General features: G+C 46.7%; 1 protein-coding gene across 3 annotated transcripts in view; it reads right to left on the bottom strand.

Annotated features, from left to right (window-relative positions):
- PRRC2C (proline rich coiled-coil 2C) overlaps window positions 1–15,154 on the bottom strand; it is a 1,200,196-nt gene that overhangs the window by 662,719 nt on the left and 522,323 nt on the right. For all 3 annotated transcript variants that reach the window (XM_086955980.1, XM_086955997.1, XM_086955989.1), the window contains exon 17: window positions 11,432–11,586. In XM_086955980.1, coding sequence (XP_086812106.1) covers window positions 11,432–11,586 — 155 coding nt within the window. The remainder of the gene's footprint in view (window positions 1–11,431; window positions 11,587–15,154) is intronic.

Raw genomic sequence — 15,154 nt, 5'->3', positions numbered from 1 at the left:
ATTCCATGTACCTTAGGTACATTTCCAATTGGTACTGGGCCACCTTATCAGACCCTGTAACTCAGGGCATAGGTGTACCCAGGGCCTACCAGGGGCTGAAGCATGTATTATGCCACCCCTGGATGGCCATCTAAATCTGACACAACTGGCTGCACGACAGCTGGGGCAAGGTGGTGTAATCACCCTATGCTTTAGGTATAGTATACCTATATCTAACCCTAGAAATGGACACAGATTCCTATCAGTCACTCCTATGGCAGGCCTTGACAATCCTGAAGGCAGAGTGCTTGGAATCGTGTAAGATGGTGCTCTGGCATGAGCTGAGCCCGTTTGCAGCTTGCGGAACCAAGTCCTAATAGCTGTTCCATGATAACGCATTCCATATACTCTTAAGTGCATTATAATCCTCGCGGTTAAATGCTATCTTTGGTATCGCTTTATCAAAACATGTCGAGTAAGGTGTCATACGAATTGGAATACTAACCCCTTGCCAATTCTGGATGTTGCCACCACAGACACGAGTCTGACCCCCTGCAGCTGGAAGTCCTTCCAGCGAGGGGAGCTTGGACAAAGGGTTTCCTGTCAGGGGCGGTGCTAGCACCATCCCAGACAGGGTTTTGTGTATCCTGGGTAGGCAGGGCTTTACAGGAAGGTGACTGCAAGAGGCACCCCGGTGCTCACTACGCATCTGCCGGCTAGAACCAGTTCCAGGGGCACACCAGCCCCTGGCCTGGGGAAAGTCCGGCATGGGAGGGGGGTGTAACCACCTCCCTTCCTGGTCCCACCCCTAGGGCAGGACCTAGACGCGTACCCACCCCTTTCTTTAGGATAAAGGCAGGAGCGGGGACCCTTCCAAATTAGATCCTTTAATCAAGATACTACTTTCTACGAAAGGAACTCTCGATTTCTTAAGATTTCTCCATTGTGGCTAAGGAGTAGTCACCCTCCACCCGCAGGCACCATCAAGAACTCTGCGGTTTGCTGCACGTCCTTCCTCCAGAATCCGACTGACCAGCTCGACGAGACCCGGCTTCCCTGGCACCTATGACCTCTACCTACCTCTACAGCTAAGCTGAGAACCGTAGGTGCGACGAGACCGAGGGACCGGCCATCATCAGAACTGCACGACTTCTATCCAGCACGACCGCCGAGGGATCCTCTGGTGAGTGGGGTCCGAGAAGCCCAGACCCTGAGCAGCTCCTGCACTGAAGTCTAGCCCCCCAGCATCCACGAGATCTGCGTGGGGCCCTTCTGCTTTGTGGCTGCTCACCGCGTTGTCTGGCTACTAGCCAGCTGGCTTGTGGCCTTCCCGACGACGACCGACGACATCACCACTGCTGGTCTGGTTGCTCCAGACTGGCCCTTGCTCCCTTCCAAAGGAGGAGCACCCCGGACCCTCCTGGTCCACTCCAGACGCCATTTTAGGTCCACTGTGTGGGCTTGAATTTGCCAAGACTTGTTGCCCCAATCCTGGGTCCAGCGACGCCGACAGCATCAACCATCGTGGGACAGCTCACACCTCCATCCTGGTCGCGGACAACGCCTCCTGGTCCGTGAGACTGCAGAGCCCAGCGTCGCCCACTCACCTGGTCGAGGTGACTTCGCCCGGTGCCATCCTGGTGCCCACACAATCACTAGCTAGTGATTGAGAACTTGGTCCCCTCTGCTTTCAGGTGTCTTCCATCTTCGATCCAGGCTTGGATCCATCGAACAATCTTCACTGGTCGCCTGCCAGCAACTCCTTTCTTCAGGCTCCTGGTTCGTCAACGAGGATTCCCGACGTCTTTTCAGACCTATGCAGCTGCAGCCCCTGGGCTAGGTAACTTCGGCATTTCGGTGCCCCAGCATAGCCTCACTATCCAAGGGTCCAGATCCACTTTCGTTTTCGACTTACCTAGTCGGGTTCACCCGAGAACACTAACTTTGCCTTTACTAGCCTCCATAGACTTTGTCCCGCATCCCGCGTGAGAGTGCACACTCTGCACCCGAGTCCCCTAGGCCTCCTACTAGTAATCTGAAGGTTCAGTAACGTAGTCCTAGCGATTCCAAACCCTATGAGATTAGTACTTACCTGCGTGTAACTTCGCATTCCACTTTTGTAGTATATGGTTTTTCGTGCCCCTCGGGCATTTGTGTAAATTGTGCCATTCAAAGTATTTTCGTAAGAGTTTTGTTGTGTGCTTAGTACCCTGTCCTCATAAAGAGTACAGGGCTGTTGTGATCTAAATAAATACACTGTTTATTTCATTACACTTGTGTGGTGTCCTTTCACTTGGTGTTCAAGGGGTATATGTGATGGTATAACAGCTGGCTTAACACGCCCTCTTGAGTTTAGCCCGAAGACTGCTCTTGTCCATGCTACTAGGATAGCTGGTCTATCGGTTGACTTACAACCAATCACCATAAGGGTTGTTTGGACTGATACATAGTGATCACTAGAATAGTGAACACTGAATATCAGGCCAACTTCACACCCGTTCAATGAGGGCATTGAAAGCAGCAGAGTCTTCAGTAGGTGAAGTTTTAGCAGAGAAGAGTTGAGGGTCTTGTCCCGAATGAGGATTCCCAGGGTCACCACCAGCTGACCAGGGCTCAGTTGCATCCTCTGGGTCTGTGTAGACCGGATAGCTATATTCATCCTCCTCATCGCCCTCACCAGCGTCCACATCGGAGTAAGTGAACGAGACCTCATGAGCTTGTGGTGAAAGGGGCTCCACCAAGGCTGGAGTACCAGCAGAGTCCATTTTCATCTTGAGGGGGATTTTTTAAGACTCCAATTGGGGTTCTGGGGTGATTTTCCTCTTCAGAAGGGAAAGCCTGCCCGTTTCGGCGTCGATGTAATGTTCTTGACGCTCCTCCTCCGAGGGTTGTCGAGGCCGCGGGCCGTGCACCACCAACGACGCTTTCGGCGCCGAAGAGACCTTTTCGGGCACGACGGCCCCCGGCCTAGCAGCGAAAGCCTTCAACGCCGTCTTAGGCGGCAAGGTAAAGAGGATCGGCGTGGACGCCCTAGCTGGCTTCTCCAGAGGCTTGGCAGGCGGAGTGTCCTTCGGCTCGACTGCCGCGGCGCCGTCCCTAATGCACTGCAGGGACTCTGTGACCTTTTTCGTTAACGCGGCATATGGACGTGCCGGTTCAACAGTCCTTCGAGGACGGTTTTGGAGTGGAGTCCTTCGAGGACACCTTCGGAGTCGACTCACGTGGCGCAGCACCCTTGGCCTTGTCGTGTGGAAGCGGGGCAGAGAGGACCTTCGGGTCATCGGGCCGCTTTTTCGGGTCGCCAAGAGACTTCTTGGGGTCGTCGAGAGCCTTGTTGTGCTCGACCCGAACCTTGCCGGCGTCGATCGTCTTCGGCGCCGATGCGCCCGCGTCGAACACCTTCACCTTAGTCTTTGACGCGGTAGCCTTAGGCTCGGCAACCTTGACTAGGCCTTTCAGCTCGACGGCCATCTTAGGTTTCTTCGGCGCCGAGGCCTCAGAAGACTTCGATCCGACCAATGCGATGCGCACTTTCGGTTTAGATATCTGCACCTGCGCAGTATCTGGCGTCGAGACCGTAAATTTCATTTTCAGTTTTGTTTTCACCGGGAGTGACTCGGTAACAATGTCCGTGGCCGGGTCCGAAGGCGGGGCCGAGGAACACATATTGAGGTCTTGGGTAAGGCCCGAAGCGATCCCTCAACCTGGGCCTTATAGATTGGCACGGCTCTAGAGTCAGTCTGACCGAGCTCCTCGTCTGAGCTATCCTCCATGGCCCCGAGGGCCCCGTCGTCGTCTCCTACCTCCTCGACGACTTCTTCGCTTTCAAAAACTTCGGCCGCAGCGTCGTAGTCTTCTTCGACGTCCGACGCGGGGTTTGATTCTGAGACGTCCTGGATATCTTCATTCTCAACCACCCCAGCATCGAAAATGTCCGTAGGCGCCGGTGCAGATTGCTGGGCCTCCAGGCGCGCAGCTCGACGGAGCTAGAGTGTTTTTTTGGACCTGAATCTTGAACAGGCCATACACTTGGCCTCATCGTGGTCCGGCGACAGACACTTGTTGCTCACCAGGTGGACGTCGATGTGCGGGTACTTCGAGTTACAGACCGGACATCTTTTGAATGGACTTCGGTCCATGATGGACGGTCGATGAGTCTGGAGCGTCGATAAGGCCGTCCACGCCGAAAGCACGCGGAAGTACAAAGCTCGGCGCCGAAGTAGAGTTGTTAAACCGAACGCAAGACAATACCGACGTAAACTAAAGACCTTTTGGTCTCAAGGGAAGTTTTTCTATCGATTCCGACAAGAGGGAACCAAAGACATCCGAACCCAATGGCGGAAAAAAACAATCTGGGGATGGAGCCGATGCCCATGCGCACTGTAGTCCAGGGGAGGAGCCACCTATCTCGTGATACTTCGAAGACTCTTCCAGGACAACAATGTGCAATCATCCGGGCCCAACACTAGGTATGCACAGATATGAATTCAGCAGCCCACATGCCTCGAACGTGTGTTCCACACACTGGTTGTATGAGCTGACTTATGAGCCAGTCCTCGAGGTACGGGAAGACATGGATGGGCTGTCTTTGTAAATGTGCTGCCACTACTGCTAGGCACTTGGTGAATACTCTTGGTGCTGTTGTGACTCCGAATGGGAGTACTTTTAATTGATAGTGCTGCTCGTCTATTACAAATCTGAGATATCGTATTTTCCAGCGTATAAGACTACTTTTTAACCCCTTAAAATGTTCTGGAAAGTCGGGGGTCGTCTTATACGCCGGGTGCCAAAATCGGTATGTTTTACATAGCGCGGAATTCACCCGAAGGTGTCAGACCGCTTCTCAATTGAAAATGGTGCCGCTTAGGGAACTCAAGCACAAGAACAAAGAACGTAGGCGATGGTGGCACTGTGCAACAACACGATATCAGCCCCTCGCCAGGCACTGTGGAAGTAGGTATCAAAAGTAAACCCACTGAAAGCGGTCTTGAAAATAAATTAGTTACGGTACCGCAGGCTGCTAATGAGCAGAGGTACAGTACGGTAATTTGATCAGAACTGATGGCAGTCAACTACAGTAGCACAAGAACGAACGTTACGTAGGCGATGGTGGCACTGTGCAACACGATATCGCCAGCCAGAGGCAACTCAAACACAAACACTGTGCAAGTACCAAAAGCAAACAAATGGCGCCGTGAGCCCTACCTAGACTGCAGCTGCACACGCGCCTCCAACCGCTTGCACATCCCCAGGCAGACGAGGAAGCAGGACGAGGTAGTAGGACGTCCGAAAATATAACGGACAGCGCTGAAGCACCTAAGATGGCATCCCCCCACTGTGTTGCACGTCTGACACGCGCTCCTCCACATGTGCTGATCTATCTCTTCCATAATTCTCACGCTCGTTAGGAGAGGAGCGTCAGTACCACATGATATCCTCAGTCCTTGGACATAAAAAGGGGACTGTAGGATGTTTCGAATGGCAGTTTTGCAGCAGTTCTTTCAGCATGGTACATTCCTAAGGAATTACAAAACACTGTACTACATTTCTTTTTAAGGTTTTTATATGACCTTCATTATTATGTTGAATTCTTTTGATACACACCTCAAATGCACTATACAGTTTAATAAAGAAAGGAGATGCTTGGAGAGGGCCTGTAGTGTGAGCACAGAGTTTGTATGCAGTGTGCACAGGAAGTACCGGTACCAGTACAGCACTTGCCGAGATTGGCTGGTTGTTGCAAACAGGAAAGGCAGTCTGGTGAGCAGATATTTACATGTGGTGGTGAAGACAGTACAGCACCAGTCTCTGTACCTGTTCATACAGTACAGCACCAGTATATACAGTACAGTATGCAAATGGCTGACAGTCAAGAACCCATCATGGCTCCAACAGCAGCAAGAATAAAGAAATATGAAGCCAGTTACAAATTTTGCCATGGAACATAATAACTGTGCTGCTGCAAGACAATATGGAGTAACAGAAAAGATGGTTCGGGCCTGGAAAGCAAATGAAAAAGCATTAAGGAGTATGCCAAGGGGTAAGTGTGCATTAAGAAGAGGCACCCCACATTGGCCAGAACTCGAAAAACATGTAGCAGACATGGTGTATGAGCATCGCCAAAGCAGTTATGTAGTGACACGAAATAAAATAAGTTTGTTTGCACTTCAGTGGGTCAAATCTAACCCAGAACTCAGCAACAGATTTAAGGCCACTGTATCCTGGTGTACTAGATTCTTGGGAAGGCATAATCTGGTATTGAGGCAAAAGACGAAAATTGCACAAAAATTACCTGCAGATCTTGATGCCAAAATACAAAGTTTCCATCGCTACGTTATTAAGCTGCGCAATGAACATGGCTATGCGCTAAGTAGTATCGGAAATATGGATGAAACTCCAATGAATTTTGATATGGTTGCAAACAAAACTGTCCATCCAAAAGGTGAAAAAACAATTTTAATAAAAACAGGACATGAGTAGTCCAGTTTTACAGTGGTACTACTAGCATGCACAGCTGATGGCGCCAAACTGAGACCAATGGTTATTTTTAAAAGAAAAACAATGCCGAAAATCAAGTTTCCTGTTGGTTGTTTTTTACATGGTAATCAAAAAGGCTGGATGGATGAAGGGGTAAAGCTATGGCTTGATAATGTATGGAGCAGGCGACCAGGTGGACTTCTTCAAAAACGTAGTCTACTGGTGTGGGATATGTTCAGGGCTCATTTAACTCCCAGCACCAAGCAGAGGCTGGCAAGAATAAAAACAGATGCTGCAGTTATTCCTGCAGGATTGACGTTGTTGGTACAGCCACTGGATGTGTGCCTAAACAAGCCATTTAAAGATCGCATTCGAGAACAGTGGAATGAGTGGATGGTTAGCGGCGAAAAAACATTCACAAAAGGAGGAAACGTGCGTGCTCCACAGTTGGATGTTTTGTGCAAGTTTGTCATAAAAGCCTGGAATGATATCGATGCAGAAACAGTCAAAGTCTTTCGAGAAGTGTGGCATATCAAATTCGTTAGATGGTATGGAGGACGACTACTTGTGGCAAGATGAAGAGGAAGCCGAGACCACACCATCTGATACGGAATTACCAGATCCATACGATGACTGCTTTACAGATGTACCACAAGATCCATAATACCGGCCTGACCCCTTGGTCTACTAGTACTATTTGTATTATGACTTACTTGAGTGTATATGTTCCCTCTCTGTACTACTTGTACCACTGGTATTATGACTTATTTGATTGTATTTGTTCCCTCTTTGTATTTTGATGTACTATTGACGCACCTGTCTGACTTGCACACTGTACCTACACCACCTCAACCATCCCTACTTTTGTACTACTGATGCACCTGTGTGACTGTACATCCTGCACGCACCTACCTCAACTATGCCCACCTTTATGTTATCTCCAAAAACACTTGCAGCACGTTTAAATAAGTATATGCATACTTTTGTACTTTTATATTATTGGCGCAACGGTTTGACTATGTACCGTGTACTGACACTACCTCACCTATGATCTACCTCCAGTTGTTCTTTGACCTACCTATGTAATTATGCATATTGTACCTAACTACCTCAACTGCTGCATGCTATTACTGTAAAGCGCTCTGATATCTGCAAAGATCTTGTTCGCGCTATATAAAACTTTCAAATAAATAAATAAATAAATTGATTTACTTATGATGTCAGATGACTAAGAGGAGGATTTTGTAGGCTTTTAAAGGGAACGCCAGCAAATCCTGTAAAATCGCTTGGATTTATGAAAAGTTTAATCCACTTGCACTGTTTTATGTTTACCGTACTTGTTTGATGACAAACAGCCTTATGTTTACAAGTGACTGTTTTTCATATGGTTCTAAATAAAAATATGACTAAAGCAATATTGTTTATACAACCAATAGGTTTGAGTTCAGTCTTTGAGTGTGTACAACAAATGCTTGACACTGTCCTCTGATAAAGCCTTACTGCTCACCCACACGGTGGAGGACTAAAATCAATAAGCCCAAAATAAATTCTCAAAATGGCTATGCAGGACTGCGTTGGAAGTGGGGGTAGTCTTATACGGCGAGTATAGCACGAAACCTACATTTTATCAAGAAAAGTAGGGGGTTGTCTTATACGCCGGAAAATACGGTGTTTCCTGTGAGCGGTGTGAATGGGAATTTGGAAATAGGCGTCCTTGAGATATAGGGTAGCAAGGAACAAATAGTTTCTTACCTGTCGGTGTAGTTTTGCAGCTTGAAGATCTTTCTCGATTCACTATGCTGTGCATTATTCCGCGGTCTAGTTGTTGGGTCCGGAATCATAGTATTTTTTCTCTTTTTTCGTAGCCCAATATGCGTCCTTGAAATCTAGAGTAACAAGGAAGTCGTTTTGTAACTGGAGTGTGACCATGTGAAAATGGTCTGACTGTATGTATATGTTTATTGGTCTGAGGTCCAGAATAGGCCTTGGAGAGCTGTCCTCCTTTGGGATGAGAAAATATAGCCAGTAAACCCCTGTTTTACTGGTGCAGAGGAACTGGTTCTATTGCATTTTTTCTAGCAGAGATATTACTTCTTGCTTTAACAGTGACAGATGTTCTTGTGACATTGGACGCTGTTTGGGTGGTATGTTTAGGGGGTAGATGTTAGTTCTAGACAGTAACCTGACTGAATAATTTGTCGCACCCACCTGTCTGATGTGATGTTAGTCCAGGCAGAAAGGAATTTCTGCAGTCTTCTCCCTACAGGAGTGGAATGTTGGGGGGGAAGGGGAGGAAAGTCATTGGGTAGGGTTGGAGGCAGAGCAGGAGTTGTTGGTTTTGCCTCTGCCTTTGTTGTTGTTACCCCTGTAACCCCCTCTCTGGTAGCCCTCAGTGTATGTGGATTGGCTAGGAGTTTTGTAGGAAGTGGAGGGTCTTTCGGAGGAGTAGCCTCTTGTGTTGCCTCTATATGATGAGCGACGAAAAGAACGTCTGGGAGCTTGCTGCTGCAAGGTTCCCATAGATTTTGCTGTGTCCGTCTCTTCTCTAAAGACACATCTAAATTAGGGCCAAATAAATGTGTCAAATGGCTGATTGAGGATGGAATTTTGTACCTCAGGTTTAAAATCTGAAATATGTAGCAAGGCAGGTCTCAGCAAAAGGGTACTGGTATTGATTGCCCTTGAGGCAGTATCTGCAGCATCTAGGGCACAACGAATGGAAGTATTAGTAATGTTTTTACCTTCTTGTATGAGTTCATTGGCCCTATTTTTATATTTGTCTGATAGATTCTACATTATGGACCCAAGTTCATCATAATGTGCCCGTCAAATCTTGCCAACAACGCTTGGGTATTGGCAATGCGCCAAATGTTAGCTGCTTGTGACGCTTTTTGTTTACCGGAGGCATCAAGGAGCTTAGATTCTTTATCTGGTGGTGAGGCCTCACCTGATGTTTGTGAATTAGCACGTTTACGTGCATTAGACACTACTAAAGAATCTAGTGGTGCTGGACCTCTAATGTAAACAGGGTCTGTAGGGGCAGCTTTATATATTTCTCAATGCGAGGGTTGAGGACCGGAGCCCTGACAGGATCTTTAAAACCCTCTGTTGCGTGCTGGATGACACCTTTAAGCATTGGCAAAATGGCAGTAGACCTTTGTGTGTTATTAAAAGTGTCTAATAGGAAACCCTCCTCCACAGTATTGGTGTGCAAGTCAAACCCATGGTACTGGGCAGCTCTCTGGACTAGTACGTTAAAACCTATAGTGTCCTCTGGTGGGAAAGGTCTGGAAGGATATACACCGTCTTGTGGGACGTAAGGCATATCAGGGGTGTTATAATCATCCCATGGATTAGGTGATTGAAGGGGACTATTGGTCCCTTCTGGGTCATGTGCACCCCCACCTGTGTCAGAGTCTGTATCCACATCATCATATGGATTGGTGGATGGTGTAAGAGAATGATGTGGTGGAGGAAGTGTAGGAGGAGGAATAGTATGGGGAGGTGGTGGAGAAGGGACCCTTAATGGAGAGGTTGCAATGTCTCTTTGGAGTAGGAGGAGGAGTAGGTGCCAGCGCCTCTAGTGGTCTCTTCTTGGAGCTAAGAGCTAGCTGGCCAGTCTTAGGATCCTTTACAAGAATTTTTTGATTAGGATCTGGTGTAAAAAGTTCTGTACAGGGCAGATCCTTCGGCGTCGAAGTTTTCGGTTACGGAAGGTTTTTTCGGCACAGAGTCGGTAGCTGGTCTAGGGTCTTTTGGTTTATAAGTGTGACCTTTTGAAATGTCTTTTACTGGAACATGTTTTTTTGGTTCCGGGTGTTTCTTCAGCTCCGAAGCGTGTGAATCGGGCCCTTTGGGTGTTTTCTTACTCAGCTCAGAGTGCAGTTTCGGCATCGATAAGCTGCTGCCAGTGTTCGGCACCTCGTGCTTAGGTGTCAGAGCAGCGGTGGTTGAGGAAGATGGCTTCTTCTTCGGTGTCGGTATAGGATCGGCACCAGGAATAGGCTGACTCGAGCCTGAAGGCTTAGTAGGCTTCTTTGCCGGGCCCGAAGGAGGGGCATGGGAAGCAGTCTCTCGGTGTGCACCCGGGCCTGAAGGTGAGGGTGTGACTGAAGCCTTTTTTGAGGGCGTCGAGGAAGGGTTGGGGTGGACCGACTTACTTACGACCCGTTGAGCTGGAGTGATGTCCTCGACGTCTGAGTCTTCGGCATCAGAGGAGCTGGCACTTTCTTCGGCGTGCTGCTGTTCTGGCATGTCGATGCCCTCTTCAAAGATGTCGTCAGGGATCGAAGCTGAGAGCGAGCCATTGTTTTTCGAATTAGTTGGTCCCGAATCGTCTTCTCGTAGCGAAAAGAGTTACAAGCGGAACAGTCTTTGGTCTCTTGCTCCTGTGAGAGGCAAAGGTTGCACACCATGTAGATCGGTGTGGGGAAACTTCGACCCACATCGAGGACACTTCTTGAACGGCGTCCTTTCCATGAGCCAGAGAGTAAGGCCTAGGTAGGCCCGAAGGCCTTCGTCGACGACCAGAATCGAAAACTTCGAAGTGGTGAAGAATCGAGTCGATGTGGAGCGCGATCAAAACAATAAAGTCTAACTGGGTGAGGATTGCGCGCCGAGGGAAATTCGGTTCCAAACCAGAGCGCCGGAAACACATCCGAGTCCGATGGCGGAAAAAAACAATCTGAGGATGGAGCCGATGCCCATGCACAATGTGGTCCAAAGGAGGAGTTACCCTTCTTGTGACTTCCAAAGAACTTTTCAGGACAACAACAGACTGCAAACATTCGGGCCCAACACTAGGTGGCGATCTATGCACAGTGTGTAATCTGCAGCTCATATGCCTCAAACACACCTTTCCATAAAATATACTGGGCGAACCATATAATAAATTATGCGAATAGTGGCCTAAATTCTACATTCAAATGCCAACAATGCAATATACAACAGGAAGAAGGTGAAAATATGGGCAGACCTGAACACACTGTTCCTCCTTTTTCCTGCGCTCCTCATCCTGTAAACGCTTCTGCTGCTTCTTGGAAACAACCTCTGTGAAACCATCATCATTTAAATTTGACTGGGAGTCTTCGAGTATTGTCACCTCAGGGTGGTCATCAATTATCACAACACCTGTAGAATTGGCACAAATATAGGAAATTAATTAAATGCTTAGACCTTGGTCTAATAGAGGCTCATCGGAGCACGTATAGCACAAGAGTGGGTGGGGAGTAGCAAGAGTGGAGGTGAAGGAATAAGGATCAGGGTCTAGAAATGAGACATTAAAGCCCTAAGATAGCGAGTAAAGATGGTGCATGAGTCAAAGTGCAAGTAAGAGTATATAATGGTTAAGGAATTAGCGCAAATTAAAAGTAGACGTGTTAAGCTTGTGATGTGACACAGTCAGCTAGGAAAAGAGACAGTATTATTTTGGTGTTAAGAGCATGAATCTGCAAAGAAAAGGTGGTGGACAGCTTGGAATGAGGAGACAAAAAACAGTATAGTTTCACATGCTCTAGGAGTATGAAGTTCAAGAACAGGAATGGCTAAAAATGTGAAGCAGGGACCAGCAGTAAGGGATAAAGAAGGACTGGGAGGCTCAAGTGAGGAACTTAAACCGATGGGATCAGTATGAGGGCAGGAGGAAGGAGATACAGAAAAACAAGTTGTACATGTCCGAGCCCTACACTAGATAGCAGGAGTATGCAGAGCATGTATATCCACAGCTACACTTGCCACTAACATACAGATATGGTCTAGAATTCTGTTGGAACAAAGAAAACAAATTCAGCTACAACAAGCACCATTAATCCGTTTCATAAATTTACATCAAATGATTCCTTCATCAGGCTGGGAATCCAGTCTGAAGTGGATTAATTCAAGTGAAACTATGAACAATATAATGCTCGGAAAAGAAGGTTATCTATTCACCACAAACTGTAAAAAGGATTTTAGAAAGTGGCTGACTATTAAGTAGAGCAAGTAAAGCAACACAAACAGTTTGAAAATGCAATTTAAGAAATAAAAAAAGACCAAAAGACATGGTTTAGGTCAGAAAGGAAAGGTTACTTACGTGTAACCCTAGTTCACTTCCAGGGAAATCCTCAAAGACAATCACTGAAATGTTCCACTCACTTGCAGAATCCCAGAACACATCTTAAAAAAACTTTTAAATATCAAGATTACTTGTTACTCGAAACGCGTTGCTTCAAAGGTTCCAAATAATAAAGTACCACATTGCCTGAAGCAGTGGGGTCCGTCTCCTTCTTTCGCCACGCTGTGTGGAGGTTTGAGGAATTGCTTGGATATAGATATATATATATATATATCTATAGATATATATATATATATATCTATAGATAGATATATATATATCTATAGATAGATATATATATATATATATATATATATATATATATATACACACACACACACCCACACACACACATATACATACACCCACACATATGGAGCGTCAAGCCAGTCTAGCATGCACGATACAGCAACAGAAAGACGGCACTCACTCAGGGATTCGCAGTGCATCCCTGTTGGAGTAAACCTGATTGCACCAGGCATCCTGAGAGAGCGCCTTCTTTGTGTTGCTGTATCGTGTGATTATCCATGGATACACACACACACACACACACACACACACACACATATATATATATATATGGAAAATGCTACTTACCCAGTATGCATCTGTTCTTGGCATGTAGAGCTGTAGAATCTCATGCTTTGCATAAGATCGCCATCTAGTGTTGGATCCGGATGCTTGCACTTGTTTTTCTGGAAGAGGTTTTCCTTAGTCACAAGGTAGGGGACTCCTCTCTTAGGTGACAGTGTGCATGGTCATCGACTCAATCTTCAGATTACTTTCCACAGAGGGTGAGAGAATGGAGTAGGAGTAGTAAAGAATAGAGAGGTCTAAGTGCAAGTATGTTTGGTAAAAGAACCGAGAACTACAGCGGCACAGGGACCCGGGGAGGTGGGTGGTCGCATGAGATATTCTACAGCTCTACATGCCAAGAACAGATGCATACTGGGTACGTAGCATTTTCAGTTTGAGGCATGTGAGCTGTAGATCACATGCTTTGCATAGACTATACAGCAGTCTCCGCGAAGCGGTGGCTATCCTGTAACTGTTGGGGTTGTCTGAAATTATGTCTTAAGTACTGCTTGACGCACATTAACTTATTGCCTTGATATCAAATCTACACAATAGTGTTTGGTGAATGTGTGTGGTGTAGACTATGTAGCAGCTTTGAAGATATCAGTAATAGGGATATTCCCTAAGAAAGCCATAGTAGCCCCTAACTTGCGAGTGAAATGTGCTCTAGGGGGTACTGTAAGTCATTTTGGCTTTTTGATAACAAATCTGAATACATTTGACAATCCACCTAGCAACTCCTTATTTGGAGATAGGATTGCCTTTGTGAGGTTGTACAAAGGCTACAAAGAGTTGTTCGGTTTTACGAAATGGCTTTGCTCTTTCAATTTAATACAAAAGAGCTCTTCTAACATCTACGTTAAGTAACGCTAGCTCTGGAACAGTCAGATTGAGGAAAGAATGCAGGTAGTTCAACCGACTGATTGATGTGAAATGCAGATACAACTTTAGGTAGGAATTTATGGTTGGTACGAAGAACCACTTTATCTTTATGTAACTGAAAGAAGGGTTCTTCTATGGTTAGTGCCTGTAGTTCACCCACTCTCCTCAATGAAGTGAATACAATGAAGAAAGCTTTTTTCTAAGTAAGGAACTGTACATCACATTTGTGCCTGGGTTCAAATGGGGGGCCCTTTAGCCTTGAGGACTACGTTAAGATTCCACACTTCTGCAGGAGGAAGTCTGGGTGGTATTACCCTTTTTAGCCCTTCCATAAATGCTTTGATGAATGGCACTCAAACTAACGATAAATGTCTCTATTTTGAAGGTAAGCTGCCATGGGAGCAAGATGCAGTCTGATAGATGTATAGGCCAATGGTGACTGCTGCAAATGCAATAGGGAGCACAGTATGTTCTGTATGGAAGCATCCAGAGGGTTGATGTGATTGTTATTGCAATAGATAACAAAACTCTTCCATTTGGCCGCATAGCAGGCCCTAGTGGTAGGCTTCCTGACCGCTCTAATAATGTTCATGCAGTCTGGTGGAAGGCTGCGATAACCAAACTATGACTTCAGGAGCCAGATGGCAAGGCTCAGCTGTTTGGGATCTGGGTGCTTTATTTCTCCATGGTTCTTTTTGAGGACACTGGGAGTTAAATGTAATATTTGGTGTGGTACCAGAGAGAGTTCCAACAGGGTTGTGAACCAGGGTTGACATGCCCATGTTGGAGCTACTAGTATTAGCGTAAGTGGTGTTTGTCTGAGTTTCCGAACCACTGATGGAATGAGTGGGAGAGGCGGAAAAGCGTAGGTAAATATCCCTGACTAGTTCATCCATAGAGCATTGCCTTTGGACAAGGGGTGTGGTTACCTGGAGGTGAAGCTTTGGCATTTTGCGTTTTTGGGTGTTGCGAACCAGTTTAATTTGATAACGAGAACCTGAATGTTTCGAATTCTGGTTGCATTGTGAAACGCTAGAGCCTTCTGACTATCTAGAGTGGCTCCTAAGTAATCTTTAACTTTGTTTGGCTGAAGATGTGATTTTAACACATTGACTGAGAACCCTAGCTGCTGTAGCAGCTGAATGGTTA

The sequence above is a fragment of the Lissotriton vulgaris genome, chromosome 1_1 (genome assembly GCF_964263255.1).
Source record: "Lissotriton vulgaris chromosome 1_1, aLisVul1.2, whole genome shotgun sequence".
Classification (NCBI taxonomy): Eukaryota; Metazoa; Chordata; class Amphibia; order Caudata; family Salamandridae; genus Lissotriton; species Lissotriton vulgaris.
This window is presented reverse-complemented; position numbering and strand designations above follow the sequence as displayed.